Source organism: Mustela lutreola, chromosome 8 (genome assembly GCF_030435805.1).
Source record: "Mustela lutreola isolate mMusLut2 chromosome 8, mMusLut2.pri, whole genome shotgun sequence".
Taxonomy (NCBI): domain Eukaryota; kingdom Metazoa; phylum Chordata; class Mammalia; order Carnivora; family Mustelidae; genus Mustela; species Mustela lutreola.
Genome location: NC_081297.1, coordinates 7818259 through 7846082, shown reverse-complemented (window position 1 = coordinate 7846082; position 27824 = coordinate 7818259). Strand labels below are relative to the sequence as shown.

Below are 27824 nucleotides of genomic sequence, written 5' to 3'. Positions count from 1 at the left end.
TTTTTCTCACCTTTCTGTATTATCTGCGGAAAAACAGACAAATACATCCAAAACAAACAAACATTTTAAACACTTACTTCTTGTGCCAGGCTCTCTGGTCGCTATTTCTCAGATGTTCTCATGTAGGTGTTTTAACAAGTATGTGGAATAGGCATTAGGGTTTCTGTTTTACAGGCAACCTGATCATAGAGGAAGCAATCATTTTTCCTTTTCCTTTTTCTGTTCTAAGGTCACAGCAACAGCAAAACTAGGACTGGATTCAGCTGTTTTGTTTCAGAGAACGGAAAACTACACAAAGTTCCTCTATCTTTTTAATTCTAAAAAACTTCGGGGTTATATGGTCCTAAATGATGAGTAATAGTCCACATTCCTTCAGTCTGCATTTAACCTTTTTTAAAGCTTTATTTAAAAATAAAGCTGCTTTACCTGGAGAAAGATCTCTCCTATTATTATGCTTCTCATCGTCATTTGGTTCATGTCTATCACCACACCACACAGGAATTGCAGCTCATGCCTGCATAGCACAAAGTGTGTTCCATATACAGGATGCACTTTGCTCTTTGAACTCTGGAAGTTGGGTGTGGGAGGTATTATCATTCCCAAATATTGGGGACCAGAAGGATTAAGTGGCTTGCCAAAAGTGAAAAGTTAGTAACTGATAGACCTGTAGGTCCCGACACTATACCCACCCTCCCTCCCACCATGCTGCTGAGTCTTTTGTTCTGGTAATGCTGGGGTCTTACATAGGGGTTCCTTCCTCACTTTCTCTGTAAATGTCTCTTAAGGTAAATGACATATACTAGTGAGATGGGTAGGGTTGGTGGTGGTTGTTTTTTAGAGAGGCAGAGAGAGGGGAGCAGGGGAGGTGAGGGCAGAGGGAGAGAGAGAGAGAATGTTAAGTAGGCTCCATGCAGCACTGAGCCTGACGTGGGGCTCGATCTCACGGCCTTGAGACCAGGAGCTGAGACAAAACCAAGACTTGGATTCTTAACCGACTGAAGACTTACGTGCCCCTAGCATTGGTTGTAAAACACTTTTTCTCCACGTAAGGCTGACTAGCTGGACATCATGGTTGACTTCGGCCTCACCTCCATTCAACTAACCTGGCTGGGGTTCAGTTGAGTACCTCATTTTGAGTACCTCGTCAGGATAAAAGAATCAAGGCATGGTTTATTTATGTCCTACTTTTAAAAAAAGTTATGTATGTATGTATATATGATATGTTTAAAAAAAATAAGCAAACAAAATAGAGATACATTTTGTAAGTCCAATTAAAAATGGTATATATGTGCCCTGAAGACAAAGATATTTCATGAACTTGTGGAATTAACGAATGATTCAGAACCCGTTACCTCAGCTCCAAATTTTACCTTAGGGTACAATTAGGGTGACCATATTATCCAGAGACACCTTTGAGAGTGAAAGTGGGAGCTGTTATTTACATCACAAAAGTGTGCACACGGGGACTGTCCTAGGCCAACCAGGACATACAGCAACCCTCCCTACAAATACTTAAAACGTCAGTTTCATTCTTAAAGAAGCTGAATAGGACTTAACCTAAGGATAATATTCAAGCAAGTACAAAAAAAGGTTAACGAGGATGCTAATAATACAGACACAGAAAACACCATCTCTAAATTAAAATTTCCGACCAGACTTCCATTTGCATTAACTTCATCCAAATGCCTACCAAAATAAAAACAAAGACATGTCCTGCATTCACAAAGCGACTGCTCATGTGTCCTTCCCAGAAACCAATAAACTAAATAAATGACTATTATTTGAATTACTTAACCCATACGACTAAGGCCATCTTTTAATGGCAGGAAGCCAAACTCTGGGGACAACATGAGCTTCTAAGGGTTAAAATAAAAGCATTGCACTTGAGAGGGAGCTGAGAATTGGGGCGCACAGAGCATTTACAGTGGATTACTAAGCTTCCCAATCCACCAAAGAGCAAAGTCCAGTAATAGAAGACTCCTTTGTAGCTAACTAAAAATACATTGTCAGTGGATTTGTCCAGTTTTATGTATAAGCAATACTGCTTTCACCTGAACTAATACTAGTAGTCATATAAGCCCCTTATTGCCATGTGCTGCATTTTTTTTGCTAATCTTCAAGGATTTAGCTTCTTTGCCACATACCTCAGGGCACCAACTGATAAAGCTCTAACTCTCCATTTTTCCAGGACACCAGCCGTGCGGCCTTGCAAAAAATGAAAATCGCTCAAGAGATTTAAAGGGGAAATTTATTTTTAAAATCCTGACTTGAAGCAAAGAGGTGGATTTTTAAAAAGCTTATCTATAAAGAATCAGTTTAAATTTAAATTCTATCTTGGAACTCTCTCATGCATGCCAGCTTTAAAGTTTATCTTCTGACAGGGACTTTCTGCAAAGGTAATGGGCAGCTTTGTCAATATAATCTGGCCAAGTTTTTATTTTCTATTTTTTTAACGTTAAACTTCTTTCATTTAAAAAAAAAAAAAATGTGTGGCTGATAGGGTGGCAGCAAGTTCAGCGAATGCCAGTTCAGATTCCCATCTATGCTAACAGGTCAGCAAAATATTCCCGAAATAGGGCTGCTGAAGAGCTAATAATTTTAATAAGCTAACATTCTGGATGCGGAATCATGATAACCAGTGAGCACCTTTTGTCTTTCTTAGCAATTAAGGTCTTTACATTAATTCTATTTAGAAACATGGTCTAAATACTGATAAGCTGTTTAAGACATTAAAAAGATAGTCCGGGGCGCCTGGGTGGTTCAGTGGGTTAGGTCTCTGCCTTCAGCTCGGGTCGTGCTCTCAGGGTCCTGGGATCGAGCCCCGCGTTGTGCTCTCTACTCGGCGGGGAGCCCGCTTCTCCCTCTCTCTCTGCCTGCATCTCTGCCTGCCTGTGATCTCTGTCTGTCAAATAATTGAAAAAAATCTTAAAAAAAAAAAAAAGAAGAAGAAGAAGTTCTACGGTGTGGTCAAGGATGACAAGTGGAATCCAGCAAGGGCAACTAGAACAGAACGCAGTCTTTCACAAAGTTCATCTTCACGGAGAGTTGCAGATGGCCTCTGGCAAATGTCTCTGAATTTAAACACACTCCTATAAACGTTACTGGTTTCCTCTTGGAACAGACAGTAATAAGAAACAGGAAGAGAGTATCTCTCCCTTTCTACTGGGCTATTGTATTGACTGAAAACCCTTCATTTCACTAGTCAATTATGAGAGCTGATGAGAAAAGACTGGGAATGAGAGTACTTGACTCCAAGCAGAGGGAAAAACAATGACAACGTTTTGTTAAAGGCACAAACCGTAAAAATATATGTTTATAAAAAATATATGTTTATAAAAAATAAAAAATTAAAAAAAAAAAAAAAAAAAAGGCACAAACCGGTACAACTATCCGTCATTCTCTAAAAAGCAAACTGTTTAAATTCAATAAAAGATTATCTGAGGGCAAATGCTAAGGGATTTGGGGATAGATTAAAGAAATGTGAAACATTTTAATTGTTCTGATAACTGGTCATTAAAGCACAGAGGACCGCGATTGCCCACTCTTTGAAATACGGCGGCTGAAGAGGAGCTCTCTAAGGTCTCCTCAGGGACTACAATTTTCTAAAGTCATGATGTTCACCTTACTCTGGAGTGTCAAACCACGTTTATCCCCTCATCAGCTCTGTCTGAGGTGACTGGCTGAGAAGGCCATTTTGGGTGACAGAGAACACAGGCTTCCCTCAGACGGAGCTGGGGCCACGTCCCAGCTCCACCACCCAGCAGCTACAGCAAGCTACTCGAACTTTCTGTGCAGTTTTTCAACTCAAAACAGCAGCCAACAGCACCAAACCTTATTAGGTGTCAGGAGGATTAATTAATTGAATTCTGGCCCGGTCTGGTGCCCGTATGCACTAAGTAGCAGCTGCTAGAATCATTTGCTGTCTGGGTTAGTTCCTCCAACAGTGGACGTTAGCTCAAAATAACATTCATCGATCAAGAGGATAAAAATTAGGGGAATCCTTTATAGAATTTGTGACCTTTCCATTACAAGCAAATCTCAATTATCTGTGGGTTGACCATTCATATAATTGTTTATAAGCAAATTCTGGAGAGTCATCTTAAATGACACCAACTGGTCTTTTTCTTGGAGAAGATATTAAACTATAGTTTTTAAGCAGAGTTGGCCATCCTTTATGATGATGCTGTCTCTTTCCGGTACTGAATGGGAAGGAGACAGAAGGAAGGGAGCAGTGGGTCAGAGAGGTCCGAAGAAGCTGGGGAATAACTCGTTAAGTGGCAGAGCTAGTATTTAGTTCCAAGTCAGTCTGACTGCCAAAGCCCACAGTCTTCCTGGGCCAGCACTATTTATCCACAGTTGTGACATCATCATTTTGGGGATGACACTCTACCATGCCTTCCCAGATCATACTCAAGAGCATAAAAACCTATCTCCAAATCTAACGATTCAATTCCACTAACAAATAGTGAAGATATTTTCTTATTCAATTTTCTCACAGCAATCCTCCTTCCAAAAAAAAAAACACTTAAAATACCGAGAGGCAATGTGAATTAAAGTAGTCCTGTAACATTCCTCTCAACTTCAAAAACCCTCCGCTGATAAATTAGGTCACGTGGTACATACACCGACCGACACAAGCACAAATGGGAAAGTGTAACTGATCTGAAAGGCACAGCTAGGTTTCTCGCCACTGAAGCTATCACGTCATGTTTGCGCCTGTTCAGCATAATTGCTCTTAATGTGTTGTCCATAAAAAGTTAGTTTGCTTCTATTTAAAAGACCAGACTCCTAACCTTGACTAGTGCATTACTCACCAGTGGATCATTACCTCCACTAGAAAAAATATTTTTCCTCCCGATGATGCAGCCACTAAGCCAGGTGCCTGGCATACATTATTTTAATTAATCCTTTTTTATTTAATGTAGGCAAGTGTAGTGGCTAAGAAACATCAGTCATGGCATCTGAGAGCCTGGGTGGAAATCGCGGCTCCTGCTCAATCACTTCCAAGGTGTGTGATTGCGGACAACCTTATTCATTTTTCCAAGCCTCAGTTTCTCATCTTAAAATAAAAGCAATTACAGTATTTACCTTATAGAGGTGTGGTGAGAAATTAAACTTAATGTAGTGTTTACATGGTGTTGAGCATATCATAATTACTCAATAAATATTAACTATTAGTGTTTCCTGCTTTTCAATGAGTGTTACCACATCCCTACTTTAAAGATGGAGTGCCTAAGGAATAAAGAAACTAAAAAAAAAAAAAAATGCCCTGGATCTTAACTCAGATTCGCTGGATTTCCGAGCCCAAGGCTCCTTGAACCTACCATGCAGATCCCCATCTAACTAATCTAACCATCTAAACTAATCTTTATTGGTTCTTGTATTGATAAATGTGGGTGTTGCTGGTAACAACTTCATAGGCAGCTTAAATAAATATGGGCAATTTTTTTTTTCTTTCATTAAAATACTGCCCATGCTTGCTGATCTCGGTCAATGTCTCTGAGAGTTGCTCATGTGAGCTTATCAGGATGAGAAGGAAGAAGGACACGGTGGCCCTCATTTTTGTGACAAAAGACATTTTCTCGGGGTAGCTAAGATGTGCCTTATGTTGATCTGCAGATATGTGAGGGAATTCTAAAGCCCCATGTAACCCAATTTCAGGTACACTTTCATTTACTCGTATGGCTTGATGCTTGGGGAGGAACAAGTGGAGTTGAAAGAGGCCAAGTCAAGGTTTACGTTAGTATCTCAATTTCGATACCTTGTCAGTGGCATCTGCATGGGCTGAACTGGCCTTCATCCTCTCCTCTCTTCATAAAGAGCTAAACTTTAAAAGAATGCCAAGGAAGGGGAAATACTTTTCCGACATTGATGAGCACAGATGACACACCCAGTCATATGTAAGTTGGCTAGTCTGGTCCAACGAAGCAGCAAACTCTAGGTTTCTATGTTTTATGGGCAGATTCAAAGCAACTTAAACACTTGCCTCCATCCAGCACGCTCCAGCATTTACTGGGCATTTACTCATGTGCCAAATACAGCACTGAGCGCCTCTCAGATGCGATCCCATTTATTACTCACAAAACTTGCCCAGTGTCATACAGCTAAAAAAAGTCAGGATGTGAACTCAGGTTTAACTCTAGAGACAAGACTGCTTATTCTTTTTGAAGACATTATAAGATACCCAGCTTTTATAAATTTTTATCTTTTGTCCTTCATCTGAGCCATCAGACATGGTTCAAGGACTTTGTTTTCTTCTGTTGGGTGTGATCTGGCAACTCATAACTGAGCCTTCCCCTCTGCCCGAGGTAGTCTGAGGGAATTCCCTTTCCCAAAGTCAGGTAGAAGCTGGGGGAAGGGGAGGACTGCTGTTACAAATCTAATCTGATGGGCTTTACTCAAATTCATAATGGCCGCTGAAACAACTCCCTTGACTTTCCGAAGTTAGGATGCTGTTGAAGGCAACAATACCCTGTTTGAGTTACTGCGGACTGAGGGCTCAGCTAGCTGCCAAGGTGCTGGGTCCGCGATGGGCAAGTGCTAACTGCTGCTGGGCAAGATCTCCAGCAGTCAACATTTCGAAACCGTGAGGAGTATCTCCATGTCAGTGACCTGGCTTCTCCTGGCTGTGTGACCTTGATCTTGGACAAGTCATCCTCTCAGACTCACTTCCTCAACCACAAATGCCGGTAACAATACCTGTTGGACGTCAGGCACAGGTGTGTTGGGAGGAGAAAATAAGGAGCGTGCTAGTGCCAGGTGCACAAAAACACAAGAGAATGGTAAGATGATTTTAAAAATGGAAACAACAGTTGGGAGTTCCGTGTCTTGTTAACTTGCTGATGTTTAGTTATTAATATCAGGATTTCCATTCTACTTCTTTATATTGTAGAATAGCCAAGGGGGACAGAAAAAGCATAAAGTCAGGCAGAAAAATGTGAGAGTTACCATTATGGCTTGTCAGCTAAACTAATTTTTCTAGGTAAGTTTGAAATTCGAAATATTGCAGATGTACTGGTAACAGTACAGTAACAGTGTGTCAAATACATCCTATTTACTATGTGGGAAAAAAAATGACTGTGTGTTATTTTCCAGCCACCCTCCAAGAGATTGCTTCTAGGGGCCAGGGAAAGGATCTCAGAACCTGTGTGTATGACACCATGAATACTTGGGTACTTTTTCAGAAAGTTTAAAAGAAATGTTCAAACCAACCAGTCGACCACTATAATCCAAGGAACCATGAGCTGAAGAGCAAAGCCATAAAAGCACAGGTCACAATCTGGGCTCCAAGGCTTGAGGTCCCCGTTTCTACAAAACTGCGGGATATAGATCAGCTTCCTCGGCTGTACTCTGGGAGAGCCTGACTTACTAACATTGTAAAATATTTGGAATTATTTTCTGCCCGCCAGCCAGGCTGCCCGATCAGCCTAGATACTCGGAAACATGTCCTAATCTTATTAAAGCAGAAAATAGAAGGATAAGAGACACTACAGAAAGGAGTAGACAGTCCTAACCTTAAACACTTAACAGACACGGCTCACCAAAAAGAGACACGAATCTTCCAGGAGGGACGCCACAGGCCTAGCCGTCCTCTGAAAACAGTGCCACAGTTCTGCATGCCCTGAGTAAGATGGATGCTTTTTGGGGGTATCTAATAATTTGGGCACAAACCACTGTGTGGCACCCTTGATAATTACACAACTATTATTTACAGTTGAAGGTGACCAATGTTTTCAACTGCCAGGGACTACTGAGTCTCTCTGCTCACTAGAGGGTTAAGCTCCGCTATTAGATTCCTCTTGGGCTATGAATCTGCAACATTTTTTAGTACCAGGAGGGGTGTGTGTGTGTGTGTGTGGGGGGGGGTGCTTGGTTACAAATGCGTGGGTCTCAGAATTAAAATGAAACCTCATCACCACATTACAAGGATCTTCCCGTCTGACCTCCGGGCAGTACATGCCCGGAACACAGACAGGCCCCCGGGCTCCGTCTGCCTGCGTTTTGCAGCCCCACGGGGTCCGGACGGGCCGGGGCTTACTTTTTCATGCCTGTGCTTGTCCTTCTCCCGCTCCCTCTTCTCGCGCTCCCTCTTCTCTCTCTCCCTCTCTCTGTCTTTCTTCTCCTTCTCCTTCTCTTTCTCCTTCTTCTTCTTCTTCTCTTTTTTGTCCTTTTTTCGTTCTCTCTCCTTGGGCTTCTCTTTGTCTTCGAACAGTTTTTCCGGGAGCACCGACGACAGAGGAGGCAGCGCACTGGGGACCCTGGCGGCCGCCGCAGGGCTGAACAAGGGTAGCGGCGCATCCTTCGGGGGCAGCACCAGGGGCCCGGGGGCCACTCTGGGCCTCTCGTCCCGCCCCTTCTCTTTAACCTTCTCGCGGTCTCTCTTATCTTTATCCCTTCGGCCCCGGTCTCTGTCTTTCTTCTTGTCTTTATGCTTCTCTCTCTCCTTCCTCACGATGCCGTCTTTCAATCGCACTTTTGGATCAACGTCCTCGAATTCTTTTATTTTCAACTTGTAGGGATCTGGCTCTTCGTCTTTAAGCAACTCCTTCCAGGGGTACTTGGTCTCCTTGCCGCCCTCCTTGTCCTTCCCCTTGTCCTTCTCTTTATTCTTCTCTTTGCTTCTGTCTCTCTCCCGCTCCTTATCTCGCTGCTTCTCTTTCTTCTTCATTTTGGTTTTCAGTTCCTTTTTCAACTTCTTCTTGACTTCCACGGAGGAAGGCAGCTTGGTTTTCTCCTCGTACACCTTGTGCAGCGGTTCGGGGGTAGGAGGAGAGATGGAAGGAGAAGAGATGTAGGGAAAGGCAGGAGGCATGGCGGGAGGGGCTCCCAGTTTTGCTTTCCGCACAACCTCGTCAATGGACGCGTCCATGGTCCACGAATTGTCAGAACTTGAAGTTCCGCCTGAAAGAGGCAGAGGAGTGGATCCTGACTTCGTGAAATTGTTGGAGGAGGTGGAAGCTTTTGGAGTCGTACATTCGGAACCTGAAATCCTCTTAGGGCTGGTAAAAATGTCTCCTTCGGATTCTGATCCAGAAGAAAATTCGAAAGGGTCTGGCTCCCGTTCGGCGCAAGCCCGTGCGATCACGGCGTTGATAGAGTCGTCGATCGTTCTATCCGTCACGACCGCCTTCTTCGGCTGGTTCTCGTTGTTGAGTTTCCCAGGATCTGGCGGGGTCTGTATCTGTTTTACCTGAATGGTGTCTTTACTCAGTTTTTCACTTATCATAGCTGAAGGAGTCCTGTTCGGTGTTTCCGGTCTGACAGGTACTTGGGGAGTATGAGTCATCACCTTGGGACTCTTGGGGCTTTTGGGGCTCTTGGAGCGACCAGGAGACTTCTTCTCTTTGGATATAGTTTTTGGTGACCGAATAGGACTTCCGACCATGGCTGGTGACTGCGTCGTTTTCGGTGATTTAGTTTTCTGTCCCGGAGAACTAGTTTTAGTCTTTGTTTTCGGTGTAAATGACTTTGTTTCTAATGGTTTTGTGATTGGCATTTGTGATTTTGCGACCGGTGCCAACATCGGTGGCTCCGGCGACGGAGGGGCTAGGTCTGCACTGTCCTGGGCGTGGACCGGAGAGAGCATCGGCGGAATCTTCTGGGTATTTATCGAGCTGAGGGGCTCTCGCGCTTCCAACACTACTACGTCCAGAGTGTCCCCCTTAGTGCTTAACAGCCGTGGTCGCTTGATGGCGGGCATTTCCTCAGCTTCGGGACTATCCAGCGGTCTCTTACCCAAGAAATTCTCATCATTAATAATTTCCTCCTCCTCCAGTTCATCATCCCCTTCCAAGGGAACCTGCATGGCTTCTGCGGACGTGCCGCCGTCAGTGGGCACCTGTTCCTCTTCTTCTTCTGGTAAAGGAAGAGGAAAGAGCTGTTAGTGTGATACACAGAAAGTCCTAACAATAACAGCAATGGCTTCACACGTGATTTCTAGGAAAGACAGGAATTTACTGACAGTGTTTAGAGGGGAAGGAAAGTGGCGGATCCTCAAGGATCGTCCAAACTCGCACACCACTGTTCCCTGAAGAGTGGCGATCAGGGACAGCAGATGTGGTTTGGCCCTATTTTCAGGATCTGGAGTCTGCTAAGTATTTCCCATTTGTCTCGTGCTTCCATAATTATGTTCCTAACCTGACTCAGTACTGCTTTTCTCTTCCTTCTTCCTCTGTGTACAGGTGTGCATACGTGCGCACGCCCCCCCCCATACCTCTAAAGATCATGAGATGGGTTCTTATAGGACGACAACCTCAGAAATGACAAGAAAGGATACATTTTTGAGGACTCATAAGAAATGTTAATTCCTGGAGTTTAGCAAATGCAAGCCTCCAACCTGGATATAATTCATATACCACTTACACCTTCTGTTCTGCTTGCTCGACATCAGCCACTTTGAGGCACAGTGTGGTGTGACGGCAAACACATAGGCTTTGGCATTACAGAGATGATGCTTCTGCTGGCAACCTGGCACTTCAGCAACAGGCCTTCAGCACTCTCTTAACCCCTGGAGCCTGTTCCCGGACCTTTCGAAAGGGGCTAATATTACTGGGCCCGCCTACTTGACTGAGTTGCTTTAAGATCACATTATTTCAGGGCGCCTGGGTGGCTCAGTGGGTTAAAGCCTCTGCCTTCGGCTCGGGTCATGATCCCAGGGTCCTGGGATTGAGCCCCGCATCAGGTTCTCTGCTCTGCAGGGAGCCTGCTTCCTCCTCTCTCTCTGCCTGTCTCTCTGCCTGCTTGTGATCTCTGTCAAATAAGTAAAATCTTTAAAAAAAAAAAATCACATTATTTCTTTCTCCACATATTAACGAAGCATGCTACAGGTTAGTACGAAGACATAATTATGCGTACAGCACAGAGAAAGCCATTGGCACCATAAGACAGATAAAGAACTACAGCAGTTCAAAGCAGAAACCGATTACCACAGTATCAAAGATCTCAGGAAGGTTTCACTAATTAGGTAGCATTTTGGGTATTTGGAGACTAGGAATGGTGAAGTACAGGATGAAGGAGCAGATGGCGAAGACAGGGAGGTGCGACACAGGAGGCCAGGGAACAATTCGTCCGGCCAGCGGGCTGCGAGACAGTACGAAGTGAGCTTACTAAGGCTGCATCCAGATCCTAGAAGCTTTGAATTCCAGAAAGACAGAATGATCTTTATTCTACTGGTAGTTTGGACCTGGAGAAGATTTTTAGACAAGGAAGAAAAGTCGCAGGGTATATGTCAGCAAATCCTTCTGGCAGGAACATACAGGATGGATGGAAGGTAATGTAATAACGGAGAGGTAACAAATTAGGGGCCACTGAAATGACGTAGGTAATTGACAGTAGGGTCTGAACTCGAAGAGCGGTAACACAAGGAAGAAGCAGTAGGGATACATGAGATTTTGAAGAGAGAACGAGTGGACTCTAATACATGATGAGCTCTAAGAGTGGGGAAAGGAGTGGAGCACCATCTCAAGGCTCTGCGCCGTGGCGAGGGAGTGTTGCAGTCATTAAGAGACGTAAAGTAAAGAAGGAAGATTATTCATTAGCTCGAGCCCTAGACCTGGAGGGGGGCAGACAGTGAGTGATGACCAGCACAGGACAAATGTGAGACCTAAGGACTGTTAGTTAGCATGACTCGAGAATAACACTCTCAACCGTCCGGGCACCCAAGTGGAAACCTCATTCCAGACTCCTTCTTTCTTTTGTTTCTCCACCTCCGCATTGTCTCCACCTCCACTGCCTGTCCTGTGCCGTGCCCCCCCCATCGCCACTCCTGCTTGCCCGCAACTGCCCTCTGTACTTCTAACCAGTCTCTCGGCCTCCAGCTGCCACTTCCACATTGCCGTACGCTGATCTTCTGAAACCACAAATCCGAGCGTGTGATTCCCCATCTCAAGGACCTTTCACAGGTCCCTACAGGACTACTTTGCCAAAGGAATTCCTCGGAGCCCAAGGGTTCGGTGGAACCCCTTTGGAGGCACCGCACTGTGCAGGCTGGGTCTCCTATTCTCTATCAAGTGGAATGCTTACCCCCAGGGGTTATCTATTTTAACTGCTGAACTCCTGTTAGAGTAATCCCTCTGCCCTCTTTTTGTTGTGAGCCTAAAACAGGTTGAAAGCCTAAAATGTAAAATTAACCCAATGTTCCCAGCACCACCTACAGGGCCTGCCATCACCTGATTCCATTCATAATTCACCTCCCCTCTCCCTGAGCCCACTGCCCTTCCAGCCACGCGGGCTGGTGTGCAGTTCCCCTAGGACACACTTCTGCGCCTCTGCACATGCAGCTCCCTCCGCCTGGAAGGCTCTGCCCCCCGACACTTGGGTAACTGTCTCTTCTTAGCCTCCAATCATGGTTCCATCTTCTGTGACACTTTCCATAACAACTAGAAATGGGCACCTTCCCGCTTTGGGCTCTACCATACTCTGGTTATATGAACAACAAGCAAGTCCAGAATATCTACTATCTGGCCTTTTACAGAAATGTCTTCAGATTCCTGTCCTAGATCTACTCTATTCAGAAAAACTGAACAGCCCCTTCCAACCCTGTCTTCATCAGAATGGCAAGACAGACCGCGACTCTGCTCAACCGCTAATAGGCAAACATTTGAAAAAATGGGAAGGAAGAGAGCTTTAGGATAGTCTCCAAGCAAACAAATAAAAAACTTTACAGCACTTATTACTGTTTTATTTCTAAATTCTAAAGAACCTCCTCCTACATGACAGGTGCCTAACCCTAACGACCAAAGCAGAAAGAGGAACCTTTAGTGTTCCAGCATGTCTTGTTCTCCTACCTCCGGAGGAGACCTGGGCTAGATCGGCTCTGGGATGGGGTGTCCTCCCGAGAAGGCCTTGGGTGAATCCCCTGGGAGGGCAGAGGGATTACTCTAGCAGAAGCAATCCCTAGAAAAGGAGCTCCCGGGACCCACAGGAAGATAGCTATACCTCCTCCCGATGAAAGGCCCGTGCTTTGCTTTTCTGAGCTAGAACAACTAATAAGAGTTCAATAGTCAAACTACCAAATAATAATACTGGTCCATAATAGAGACACATTATAAAGTCAACCCTGCAATCCTTTTTGAGAACATAACAAATAAAAAACACAAAAACAACTCTCCTTGCCATAATCTCTGAAACCCTACATAACAGCTAAGTCCTGAATTAACACTCAGGTCAAGCGGGTTTCACCTCCTCCATGTGGCCGAAGAACTCTATCCCGCACCGAAAGCAGGGCAGAGATGCTGGGGACACCGTGTGAGAACAGGTATTTTAGTAAGCAAAGCTCCTTGCTGCTAAAGGCGCGGTAAGGAATTACTAACAAAACTGGTATTTTCTATTCTGCTTGTGTTAAAATTTGGCTAACGTTAATGGTGATAAGACTTTTGATTTGATTATCCTTTGTGTAAGAACTGATTCAAAACTGTGATAGCTTTATAACTAATCGTTAGTGCTGCCAGTCATCACAGAAAACCATAAATTATGATATAACTCTTACACTTCTAGGAAAAAAAAAAAGATACTGACAGTAAGAAAAGTGACATATTAAGAACCACACTTATACCTTTATTTTCCAAAAATATGTCATGTCTTTGGGGAAGGCTCAAGTCCACTACTGAACAACACTGTTCATCATATAAATTCACTGAAGTTTATACATCTATATATACACACACACATATATATTAGTGAATTTATATATATAATTGATATATATGTGCTATAATTCAATCTATAATTATAAATTATGTAAGTACTATAGTCCAATTTAAGGAAAACCCACCATATTAAAAAGTAACTTTTCATTCTGCCAGAGTTTTGCATATGTGCTATGCTTCCTCATTTGTCAAAAAAAAGGAAATGCTGGGAGATCATGTGAATGACTCAGCGCGAATTTATCACCATGGTCAGAAATACAATTTAAAAGAGTCCCTGAACTGGCAGCCCATTCCGTATCTTACCCTAAGACACGGAAAAAGGAAGACGGCCTTGCAGGTGTCTTCTCGTTTCAGCAATCACCGATTCCAGGTCAACATGTGATTGCAAAACTATGTTTTAACTTTTTAATCAGAAACAATTTCAAAGTTATAGAAAAGTTCCAAGAACACGACAAAGAGCTCCCGAACACCCTTCACCCAGTTTCACCAAACTAATGTTTTCCTTCAGCGTGTGACTGCAGAGCCATGGGCAAGTCCCTCCTACTCACAGATCAGAAAGAAGGCGGGCCCGTGCTTAGATCCATCTTTTTAAAGCTCCGGCGGATGTTGATGCAGGTAGGGGGGTCCCTACAAACTCCACTCCGAGTTTCCTTCATTAATGACACGAATAAATAATCCACACTCGCTACATTTCCCAGGGGAGTAATGAGAAAAACATGGTTCTTTGCCAAACTTCTCGAACAAAAGATAAAACAAGGCAGTAAGGCCTGAACACAGAGAAAGAGTTTTTAAATAGGCTAATTCCAAGCTACCATAAGTACTGAGAACAAGACATCCTTTTAAGTAGAACTACAAATGCCTTTAAAGAAACACACTATATAATCTAAAAAGCTCCTAGACATTAGGGGGAAAAAAGGAAATTGTTTTCATACGGCACTGAAAGCTTTTCATCTCATTAACTACACAGATGCAGGCAACTTTAAAATGTAGTGGCATGATTTCAACATAGGCAGAAACTACACCTGCATTTCTAAACTTTAAATACAGGGACAATAAACAGCTATCCGTATGTATTTCACCAAAAATTCAATGTATTTAAATATGATTTTTTGTGGGTTTTTTTTTTTTTTTAAGAAATACACATGCAGAGATTTCTAGCAATTATGGCCCAAAGTTAACCTATTTCCTTACTAGTTTACACATCCTTCTGTTTTTATCATAGGTTCCTCTTTTATTAACAAATATGAAAGGATTTGTTTAAAATGCATATTTTTTTCAAAAAATACCTTTCCGTCTATTTGGATGCTACAGTCACAAGTTCCTTGAAGGGACTCACTCTTTTTCTTTTCTTTTCTTAAAGATTTTATTTATTCTTCTGAGAAAGAGATAGAGAGAGAGGGACAGAGAGAATGAACAGAGGGAGAGGTAGAGGGAGAAGCAGGCTCCTCACTGAGCCAGGAGCCCAACATGTGGCTCGATCCCAGGACCCTGGGATCATGACCTGAGCCGAAGGCAGAAGTTTAAACATCTCAACCACCCAGGTGCCCCATAGGAACTCACTCCTGCTACTGTTCATTCATTCGCTTGCCCTACTGGGTGTCTTCTGAGTGTCCCTGTGGTAAGCACTCTGTCCATCCTGCATGAGGTCAACGGGACGTGATTTCCCATTCTTACGAATCAACCACATTTTGTGGCCGTCAGCTCAAGTGCTGCGGCAGGGATTGGTATAAGGTACACATCCGGGGAGATGAGGACTGGGCGGGGGAGGGGGTCCAGACTGAAAGCACGTGTGGCATCTGTTACCAGAGCCATGAGTCCACCTCGCACACCCGCTACCTCTCCCACGTCTAAGTTCTCTCATCTGCAAAACCTCAGTATTGACATCTGACCGCCTCCTTGGAAGAGTTGAGGAACTTTTTATTGGGGCCACCTCCACACAGAGTCAACTGTACATGTGGGATGACCTAAAGGGCAGGACAGTTACTTCTGCCCCTAAATTATTTCACAGACTACACGCAACAGCCCTTGGCATTCTGACCACTTCGTTTATGTCTTGGATAAAGCCAGCAGCCAGCTGCTGCCAAAATAAGGCTGTAAAGCTAACAAATGAATGACTCTTCCCTACTTTTTGAGGTAAGGAACCCGAGAAAATGGAACAGAACTGAAGTAACCTGCCGGAACACTGGGGACAAAGAGGGCTTAGAGCACAGGGTACTGGGGGGGCCGGTTGGGGGGAGGCTCAGTCGGATAAGACGCTGCTGGGAGCAGGGGTGTGGGGCAGCTGAAATGGTGAGGGATCCTGGGCGCCTGTAAAGACAGGAAGAGTAGCTATACAAAAACAATCCAGAGCAATGGTTTTTTTTTTTAAGTTCCAAATGAGGCTAAAAATTTTTAAAAAATCCATGTACATCCCCTCATAAAATATTTTTCAAATTGTGCTGTCTATAATGCAACAGAAATTAGACCCTTACAACACAACTCAGTGTGTGTAAGTGGGTAGGTAATTTTTAAATAAACCTATTTACTTAAAAAAAAATGAAATTACTAGCAAAGACAAGACAATTAGGCAGTGACAATTCATAGGGTACAACCAATCAATAACACCATAAATTAATAGCAGAGTGAAGATGATGTGTTATAAATACTTATACACACACTGACCTGTAAAAAAGCACTATTTCCCTAACATTCTGCACAATAAAAAACTAAAATGCTATATAAGCAAGCCAACCTGAAATGACACCGAGTATTATAAATGGCCTAATCTATATGTTAATGCTGTTGTATCACATAACTGCAGCAAGACTAAGATAACAATATGACTTTGGGGTTTCTATGGCTACATCCTGGGCTAACGGGCCTGAAGGGGCTGGCTGCTGACACCGCACGAGCATTCGGAGTGCTTCTTTTTGGTTATTTATGATATGATTTATGATAACGACAACATCTCCTATTTTCTCTCCTCCTCAGGTACAATAAATTGCTATCGTTAATCACCCTTCTTGGTTCAACTATGATTACAATAGCATAATAGGGCCTAGCTATGGTAATATTGTGGATTTAAAAAAAAAAAAAAAAAAAGAAAGAAATACAAGATCTCTTCAGACAACGTCACTATCTCTAATATTTTAATCAACTTCCTTTAAGTCTTTCGGAATACATCCTATTACAACTAAGATTCCCTACCAAGGATGCAGGTCCTTCGTGCAAATCAAGCACCGCACATTTGCAAATCACTGGCTCCCTGCTTTTCTCAAACTCACTCCATTAGTAAGACCATGTACACTATATTATAACAGTGACACAGTTTCTTTTCCAAGACAGACAATGGCAGGTTTTTTCTTTCTTATATTAATGAAACTAATCTTACTGCTATTTTTTATTTTCTCCCTGGGCCCAAACAAATTAGGCAAATTAGCCACTCGTCTATTGGAAGGCCATGGGTAGAGAAAGAATAAAAACTTTGCAATCGCTCAAACACGTGTGACCTGCCTGTGCCAATGGCTGGCTATGCAGTCGCTTCACCTCTCTAAACTTCAATTTCCTTTTATGCCAATTAGGGTTAACAGAAAGTACTACCTCTTTGGCTTTTGAGTGACAATAAGACAAAGTATGTAAAGAATCCAGCCAAGTGCTTAATAAATGGGTTAGAGTATAAAAACAGAAGAGAAATTCTTCACCTCTCCACATGGATGCCTTTTCCGTGGGCTCCTCATCAAGAAGGGAGCCTGCTTGCTGGGGCCAGTGGGTCACAGTTGGCGATGAGACATAAGCCGAGGTCTGAAAACCACTCGTACACTGGCGCTGGCCCTCCTGCTGCTCATGGGAAACCTGCAAGGACCCCCACGTGACTGAGCCGAGGTTAGCTCGCTAGAGGAGAAGGGCATGCCTTAGAAGCCCAGGCCAATCATTAAGACACACGAGTGAGGCCATCAATGACCAGGTGATTGCAAATGTACAACTAAGGTCAGCCCTGCACAGCTGAGCCAACCCCACAGGCCCACCCACAGACTTGTGAGCCAATGAACAGTTGCTATCATTTTTAGCCGCTCAACTTTGGGGTGGTTTGCTACAGAGCAACATGTTAATCATGTAGTCACATACACACGTACAAGGGACTTGTGTCACCTGCGGTGGTTCCGCTCGACGAAGGGGCTGTGTGCACTAAATCAGCAGCAACAGAACCACTGCTCCCAGGGAAAATATGAGGCTAGGTTCCTGTGAGGCTCCCGTCACTATTTTTTATCTGCAGATCAATACGCAGCCTTGTTTTATGTCATTAAATACCTATTGTTGATTCTCTAACACTGAAGTTTTTTAAAGCCAGCAGCACTGTAATTCACAACTGAATGAAGCTGATCGGACACAGGTATTTTTCCCATAAGGCATGGCCTGGCCTTCTGACACTCGGGAACACCACCCAGCACTTTAGCTTATGTGCCTAGGGACGTTTTAAACAGCATAATCGCCCCCCCCAAAAAAAGAAAAAAAACAAAACAAAGACAAAAAACATGGTACAAATGGACTATGGAAATGACACTTGTTTAGAGTATGAGACCTAAAGCAACAAGGCAGAGTATCCCCTTGTTTGGACTCCTCTAGAAACATACACAGTGGGCAACTCAAATTCTTTGCCACACTTTGTCTCGTCGGTGAGCGCCTGTGAAAGCGTCAGGCACACCGGAACCTGGGGCTACGTATACATTTTAGTGGGCAGGCAACACTGCAAATACGGAATCCTTGTGTAATGAGGATCAACTGTATGTAATTATATGGCTATAAATTCATCAGCATGAAATACTTTTATGGACTATGGGTTTACAATAAAAGATTCTATTTGAAAGGAATTCAAGTCCTCAGAAGGCATTTAATGAAGAGATTAAATATGCCTTAAGAACCGTAACACTGTGACCATATCTGGCATTTTTTCCAAACCTAAACCGGGACGTATTTAGGTGTAAAGCTGTCGGAGCACTAGCTACGCGAACTTCCTGCTCATGTCACACCACCATTCTCTGACTCTCTGGAACCCACCAAGCTCCTTCCCTTCTCGGCATCTTTATAGCCACATATTCTGTCGCTCTCTGCTAGGAATATGCTCCCCTTCGTTGTTTCCAGGTTCGTCTCTCTTTCTCACCCTTTAAATCTTAACGCTTACGCGCTGCCTTCTCCAAGGAATATTCTTTGGCTGTTCCCTATCTCCAAAACAAAGAGTCTTAACCCATAACTGATTCTTGGCAGTTTTTATCTGTTTCCTCAACTAAGCCCCACCCAGACAGGAACCACATTTGCCTGTAGCTGCTGAGCAATCATCCCAGGCTGACAAATTTTTTTTCCAGCAGTATTACTGGCGGAAAAGATAATACAACTATTCACCAGATTTTACTGATTCTACGTTCTTAATATGGTAAAAAGGTGTCTATCTCTGAAGTTGGGATATGTTTTATAAGCAAAGCATCTTATTTCTGTCAGACAAGTAATAACAGTGATGTTGTTCATTGCCCGGTTGTGGGTGAACCTATCCTTCTTGGTAAAATAACTAGACATTGAAGCTCCTAGATGTTTTAGACAATAACCACTTAAAAATGTGAGGAAGGGGCACCTGGGTGGCTCAGTGGGTTAAAGCCTCTGCCTTCAGCTCAGGTCATGATCTCAGGGTCCTGGGATGGAGCCCTGCATCGGGCTCTCTGCTCAGCAGGGAGCCTGCTTCCCTCTCTCTCTCTCTGCCTGCCTCTCTGCCTACTTGTGATCTCTTCCTGTCTAATAAATAAATAAAATCTTTCAAAAAAATGTAAAAAAAAAATGTGAGGAAGATGTATTTGTTCTATGCAGTTAAAAAGTAAGAAAGAACTGTTTCTTAGTCTAATTGGCAGTTGTGGGGTTTTTTTCTTAGTGGTTTAGAAAAGAATGGTGCTGCTTACCATGGGTGATATCTTAGGGTCAATGAAATGTGACTGCTGCTCCAAATTATAATTAAATGCTTACTATATTCCTTGTCCAAAACTCAGAGAAACTGTTTTAAACTACTAAAGCCACAGCAAACTGGATAAACCCACAACCCAAGGGCCTAAGAAGGGGGGACTTCCGATCAGTGACTCAGCCAACACCTCAGAGAGGTGGTGATTCGGGTGTTGCCCTACGTTCTTCGTTTCCTTTCCCTTCCTGTCCTTACTTACATAAGACACCTCTCCACCAGTTAGGTCTTCCATACAATCCTTCTTATTAGACTGACCTTTTTATTAGAACCAGCCCTTTTCTGTTCTTGTGTTGATGAGCACAAGAGTCTTCCACTGTATGCACACACAAATACTGTTGACCCTACTTGCTTCACAGTCAGTAAAAACCATGTGAAATCTTGTTGAAAACTGTCCCAATGGCCACGGATTGTCAATGGCAGTCTCTTTGCTACGACTCTCTCCACTCCCCGGGCCCTGAGCAGGAGCCATCCGCAAGGAGGAGCCACTCCTGTGCCCACTTTTACCCTTCTTCCCCCAACTACACCGGTACGATACCAGAGATTTCCAGAAAATCCTGAAAAAGGCAGGCTCAGGAAAATTACACAATGGCTGTTAAAAAGCAAGATTAGCAAGAAGACCAAATTCAGGATGACTCCAGTTTGAAATCATTAAGAGAAACATCAGTTCAGTATCAAATGATAAATTTGATGGGGAAAGAAAATAGTATTGAAGCTTCTGGATTTTATTGTCTCATTCCATTAAGCCCAGAGATCCTCCTATTTAGGAGACAGCTTACAAAATCGCTGCTGGTCTCTCAAATTTGGTGATTCAAAACTAGCAAAAAATACCCCAAGAAACCATCAATTACTACAAGCCACAAAAACAAGGGCATCACAATGGCATAAAAATTACTAGAAAAATGCTATGAAATTACAATCAACTCTTTCCTGGCAGAGATGAAAGGTAGGGGAGGGGAGCCAAGAGATTAATCAACTTGTGAGTAATAGAAAGTTACCATATACCTCAACTACAGGCTAAAAATTCTTAAAAATGAGAATTGAAGGTACTGTATTTAACCATAAACTACTTGGAACTTCATGTAAACTTTCTTTGATGAAAGTATTCATCAAAGTATTGATGAAACTTTCTTTGATGGAAGTCACAATGTTTCAGTGACGAATGTCTCGATACAGCACCTGTATGACTTTGCAAATAAATAGTTCTGACCACCAAAAGCTAAGATGATTGTTCTTATTCCCCATTAAGGCCACAGGATGGGAGAAGTTGGAGGACTCTCCAGTTCCAAATGCAGAATGGCATCGTCTTCCTGCTCAAAGTCTTCCAATGGCTTTGAGTCAGAAAGGGATTAAAATCCCAATGATTATTATGGTTTATAACGTCCTGTCAGGACCTTGCCCCGCCCTGACCCTCTGCTCCTCCTCTCCAACCACACTGTCCTCTCTGGCACTCCTCAAACTCGCAGCACTGCTTCCCAGGACTCTCCCGATGGCCAGGAATAGTCTTCCTCCAGGTCTTCTCATGGATGCTTCTCTCATTTTATCCAGTCCCCAGGGTCATGTCCTCCAAGGTCTTCTCTGATCACCCACCCTCTGTGACCTACTTGCCCCCCTCCCACTTCACATTATGTTATTCATTTGCTCAGCTAATTTTGTCTCACACTCAAAGGTCAGCCTTCTGAGGGCAGGGCCTTTATCTTCCAGATTGTACTCCCAGTGTCAAAAACAGCAACTGACCCAGAGAAGGCCCTTAACACTTGTCGAGCAAAGCTCACAGCGAGCGACATGCAGTATTTGCAAAAAGGTGGCTGAAGCTGGGAGTGTAAGAAAGGTCACCTGAGGAAGCATCCAGTGTGTGAACAGCCAGTAAGCTGGAAGAAAACCAGAAGCAAAAATATAAGCAAGTACAAGAAAGGGTTTCAACACGGAGTATTCAATTGTGCCAAAGATCAAAAAGCACCCAGCAGAGCACATCCCCCCAAAGTTATTATGCCCTATGATAAGTGCTATGAAATAAACAAACAGGATAAAGTCATAGAAGATAGCAACTATGGAGGCGGTAGTGAGACAGAGGGCCATCTTCTTGGTAGGATGAAAAAACTCTCTTATTATCGACTAGACACAAATCTGAATAATTAGAAGAGCTACGCAGAGACACGCCAGAGGAAAAGTATTCTCGGCACAAGGAACAGCACGAAGAGCCGTATGTATAACGAGGCTGTACGTTTGAGGCACTGAAAGGCAACCAGTGTGGCCAGTGTAATAGGGGAGCACGAGGGAATGCGATGGACTGGACAGGTAGATGGGGTTTCGTGGGCCATGGTGAGGAGCTGGCTTTCTAAGTTTGATCTGCCTTTTTTTTTTTTTTTAAATTAGGGGCAGTGGGAGAAGGAGAGAGAGAGAGAGAGAGAATCCCAAGCTGACTCCACACGGAGCACAGCGCCTGATGTGGGGCTCCATCTCACGCTCCTGAGATCAGGACCTAAGCTGAAGAGTCAGACGCTCGACTGCCTGAGCCACCCGAGACCCCTGATCTGTTTTAGAAAAATCACTCCAACTGCTGAGAAAAGAGTACGAAGTAGGTCACTGGTGACCTGGGCGAACAGCTTCAGTCTGGTGGTGGAGGCAAACGCCAGAGTCCACCTGAAGATCACACACTAAAGCAGTCTTACGCCTTTGCTCCCCCCACAAACACCTGCGACAATCTGGACAACAGGCAACACGGACGCAAGGAAAGAAAGCCAAGGTCTCTCTTCTCGTGGACTTCACCTGCTGGTAGGGCACGCTGGCCACAAACAGACAAACGAAATCCATAGTGATGAAGTGCTAAGAAGACAATAAAACAGAACAGATCGTGGTTTTTTTTGGAGGAGGGGCTACTTCAGAAAGAATGGTCACAGAGGAAGGGACATTTTAGTTAAGACCAGATTCGCGAGAAGACTGTGGCCATGAGATGTGTTTTTGCATGCGCGTTTTTGGGAAGGAAAGAGAGCAGCAAGGCAAGGCCCTGCTGTGGGAACAGACTGGCATGTTCAGCGCCTGGTTTCCAGGCGCTGCGGCTGGAGGGGAAGCCCGTGGGGGAGGCCAGCACGCGGGAGGCGGGGCCCGCCTTGTCTTCAGTGCCCAGGGGGCTGGAGTGTCTGAACACGACGGGAAACCACTGGCCAGCTGTAAGCGCGGAAGCTTGATGAAAAGAAAGGAAAAGATGGAGAAAGGCAGGTAAAGAAAGCTAAGGAAAGGGTTACAAATGTTCACTGTGCAGCAGATCAACAAGTTCCACTATCAGATAAGACATACAAAAGAACCAGAAAATAACACATTCTACTAATGGTGGGAGGCGGGCAGGAATGGTGGTAGGAAGCTCATAATGACCGAGCCGATAGAAAACAACCATACTCAATAGGAAATCAATTATTACATGAAATAACATACATACAAAAACAACAAACCCCACCAGGCGCGCACGATCAGCACAGCTATCCAACTGTTACACGATAAAACAAATAGACCTGTGCACTTAAGAAAGGCTGTATATCTTGCTACCACAAAAATGAAAATAAAGTAAAAAACTACGACCACATTTAAGTTGTTGGAGGCTCCATCTTCTTGTTGCAGACATTCTAGGTACAGATTAATATATATTATTAACCAAACCTTTACTCTGACGAAAGGCCGTCCTGGCGCTCTAAATGACCTTGACAAAATTCTAGAAACAAGATCTCAAGACCTGGGGCTCTACAGCTATTTTAGAATTAGCTCGGAATAATTGTCCCACAATATGAGTTTCTTGATTAATTGCTTGAGATAAGACCGCCTTTTCCTTGCTGGCCTCCAGTGGCTCCCTCTAGTTCCCGTAATCACTATTGTCTCATTCTTCTAAACCCTGGAAGGCTAAGGGAAAAATCAGAGATGCACCAATTCCATTACTTGAGGATTAGCTAAGAGATAACCCTTTGTATTCCATTACTGACCATTATTTGAGTAATTATTCAATAACTATCGTACGTTTGAAAGATGCACTAATTGTTTTTTGAGGCTCACTCCTGCTCTGTATCAGACAAGTTAACGAATGTTATGTTCTTTAACACGGCAAGTCTACATTTGGGTCACATGAGAAAAATGACTAGTAACTTCTACTGCATTTCATTTTTCTTTGACTTCTTTTCCTACATAAAAAATAGAAGCTGAAACAAGAATAATGAGTCTGTTGAAGGTCTTACTGACTAACTAGGAAATTAGGACTCTATTTTTGACCAGATTTATGTCTTGCAAGAGTCAAATTTTTGCATAATTTAGACAGAAAATTGGCAGGGGATGGCTGTTCCATCTAATTTCAGCAAAATTAGTATTCAGCCACCTGAATTTTTGGCAGTAGTCCAGTATGTTTATCCAAAGCAATAAGTAGATAGAAAATAAAAGCAAATTGGCAATTGTGCCTAAATAAGTTACTTTCTCTTTCTCCCTCCCTCACATGCATGCACATGTGCACAAACACATACACATTTTAAAAATGAACAAATAATTTTAAAGGTATATTTCATGAATAGACTTATGGTTTTGTATTCTTCTCTTAATACCAATTGCAGTTAGAACAAGAAAACCCATCCCATTCTCAAAGTATGAAGAACTTCTGTCTACAAAGTTCGAACATGGTCTACAAAGGTGTGATGTTGTTTTTAATTACTTATCCTCCAAAGAAAACAAGTCAGATAATCACCTCTTGACTATCTCTGCTAATCAATGAAAATGATAGGACAGTAGATTCTAAGTTCATTAGTAATTGCTGTGGAATTTCAGAAGGTTGAAACCCCCATAACTAATTCTTGCTTGCCTCTAGTTCCTTCTAGAACTTCAGTTGACACAGAAGAACAAAAGCTAAGAGGCACACATGCATTTAATGTTTTCTGGGCACCTACTATCCGTAAGCCTACAACTCAAAGAAAACTGAAAAGCATCCTACAAGGCCATATTAACTTTGTGTCTGGCACTGTCCAAATTTGGTGGCTCCCAGACACCCCTGGCAGCTAGAATGAAACTGGCAGTGAAAGGGAAGAATGGTATGTGGCTTGTAAGCCATGTGGACAAAGTCTGCAAAAGAGAGGCTTCCATTCAGTAAGCATTTTCATACACCTGCCATGTGCTTAGTACCATATGCTAAGAAAGAATGCCTGGGTGGCTTAATTGGTTAAGCATCTGCCTGTGGCTCAGGTCACGATCCCGGGGTTCCTAGGATGGATGGAGTACAGCACCAGGATCCCTGCTCAGTGGGGAGCCTGCTTCTCCCTCTGCCTCTCTCCCTGTTTGTGCTCACTTGTGCTCTCTTTCTCTCTCTCTGATAAATAAGTAAAATTAAAAAAAAAAAAATCCTCCAGTAAAAGACCCTCAAAATGCACATCCACATGGAATCTGCAAACAAGTATCATTTAAAATGAGGTAGTTCGCAATAATGAAAAGTAAATAGAGTGCTAAGGCATCTCAGAAATAAATAGTAGGAACAGCACCATCCAACAGAAATACAATGCAAGCCACATAATAGAAATTAAAAATGGTTCAGCTGCCACATTAAAATATCAAAAAGAACAGGTAAAACCAACTTTATTTTAACTCGATAAATCAAAAATATTATTTTGATATGTAATCAATATGAAAAAAATTATCAATGAGCTAGTTTAGCTTCTTTTCATGCTAAGCTTTCAATATGAGGCGTATTTTATACTTATAGCACATATCGACTCAGATGCTAAATTTTCATTGGAAATACTGGATCTGTATGTAGATTACATAAAATTTACAGTTGAAAAAGTGGATGCACATACCTGAATTATTCCAAACATACCTAGAAATTTTTTAATAGTGAATAAATTATCAGTTTTTAAATTTAAGTAAAACTGAATAAATATTAAATATAAAATAAAATACAATAAAAACTAAATAAAAGTAAAACATTAATCCTCGGTCAGGTGAGCCACATTTCCAGTGCTCTATGGAGCTCTGTGGCTAGCAGCCACCATGCTGGATTTGCAGGTCTAGAATTCCACCAGGACAAATTGGGTGGGAGACTAGAAGGTTTTAAGGTAGGAATCAAGAGGTAATAGAGAAGCAGACAGAAAAAGACTGAATATGTGGTTGACTGTGTGCAAGTAAAAGAAAACCAGAGAGGCAGTGTTAGAAATAGCTTTACTTTGTAAAGAAGAAGAAAAAGTGCCAAAAAGGGACAAACACTTATTAATGGCCTACAGTAGACTCCGTACTAACGAGGGGATGTTGGGGTCAGAGTTACGTAGAAATCTGGTGCTCTAGAACCGTTATCTGTAGTTCCCCTAGATAGATTTTAAATCCCCTACTCATGTATCTATTTGTCAAATCGGCTCCTTTGCTTCATTCCTCTGTCCAGTTGCTAGAACACAATGGAAGGCAGTGGTTAAGTATGTGCGCTTAGGAGTTGGATGGCTTGACCTCATATCCTGTCTTCATTGCTTGTTACCTGTGTGAACCTGGGGAGGTCTCGAAGCCTTGTCTTAAAATGGGATGATCTGCATTAATATCTATGCCATAGGATTTGTGTAAGGATATAGTTAGTTAATGTCACCAAAGCGCTTGGCGTGGCACCCATTAATACATACTAAGTAGCCAATAAAAGGTAGTTGTTAAAATTAGTCCAACAGGGGCGCCTGGGTGGCTCAGTGGGTTAGGCTGCTGCCTTCGGCTCGGGTCATGATCTCAGGGTCCTGGGATCGAGTCCCGCATCAGGCTCTCTGCTCGGCGGGGAGCCTGCTTCCTCCTCTCTCTTTGCCTGCCTCTCTGCCTACTTGTGATCTCTCTCTGTCAAATAAATAAATAAAATCTTAAAAAAAAAAATTAGTCCAACAGTTCGGATCTTTACCATCTCTTGCCTGGATGACTAAAATGAAATACTAGTTGGTCTTTTGGTTTCTGAATTCTTGCTACTTCCACTCGACATCTCTTGACATCAGAATTATCTTTTGAAATCAAGGACTTTAATCATGTCTATTCTTCAGCTCACATTTCAATGTCCTCCTTGCTACAGGAGACTTTTGAAAAAAAGAAGACACTTAGCACACATCTTAAGAATTCAGAAAAACCCTGACTCAACCCTCTCCTTGGAGAATGACTACTTTCAACTTCTTTCCATAGGGCACAAAAATGAACAAGAGCCCTAGAATCAGCCTGACCCCAGATTAGAAGTGGGATTCCAACGAGGATCTGCTCTCAGACTTCAGGCAAACCCTTAACCTCTCTGAGTTGCACGTTCTTCTCTAACATATACTTTGTAGGGTTGTTGCGAAAACCCAACACAGTAGCTAACAAACGGAGGAGGATCAGCTTCCTTCTTTTCCTTCCCCAGAAATAATCCCCTGAGCTGTGAGTAAGAGACATTTGTTTCTACCACGTTTCTCTTAGCCCGAGAGTCAGAAAACCTGACGTACTCACCCTGAAGCCCTGGTATACAGGACAGCGTCCAAGACATGAGAGGCACAAGGTTTAACAAATCTTTGCTGAATTAAAATGAATCACGCTTTTCCTGGATGTGCAACATCTAATCATGTTTATTCCAGATGAACATGAAACTTACATGGTCTTGGCTGAGACTTCCCACTAGAAGGCCGACTGGGGACGGAGTGGGAGTGCACTGGTCAGAAATACGCCCTGCAGGTGGGAGATACCAATTTGCGAGCAGTACATTGGCTGTTAAAAACTCATTCACTCCTGGATAAACAAAATGTGGCCTGTTCATACAATGGAAGATTATTTGGCAACAGAAAGGGATGAGGTTCAGATACATCCTACAGCATGGACGAACCTTGAAAACACTATGCTTAGTGAGAGAAGCCAGTCACAAAAGATCAAATATTACGTGATTCCATTTATATGTAATGTATGTACAGGCAAATCTTATACGGAAAGAAAAGAGATTAGCACCTGCCTGGGAGGGGCAGGAGTTGGGGGAGATGCGGAATGACTGGTAACGGGTATGGCATTTATTTGAGGGGAGGATGAAAATGTTCTAAAGTTGGCTGTGGTGATGGTTGCACGACTGAAAATACGAAAAACCAGTGAGCTGTGTATACTTCATAGGGGTGAGCTCTACGGTATGTGCGTTATATCTCAAGGAAGCTGTTCTATTAGAACAATCATTCACTCAACGACCATGTGGATGTCTGCTGGGTGGCTGGCATTCCCCT

The 27824-nt window shown here is 43.1% G+C and overlaps 1 protein-coding gene across 1 annotated transcript in view; it reads right to left on the bottom strand.

The window, feature by feature from the left end:
* TAF3 (TATA-box binding protein associated factor 3) overlaps window positions 1-27824 on the bottom strand; it is a 171652-nt gene that overhangs the window by 38103 nt on the left and 105725 nt on the right. Inside the window, exon 3 of the mRNA XM_059183774.1 lies at window positions 8039-9855. Within this exon, the coding sequence (XP_059039757.1) occupies window positions 8039-9855 (1817 nt within the window). The remainder of the gene's footprint in view (window positions 1-8038; window positions 9856-27824) is intronic.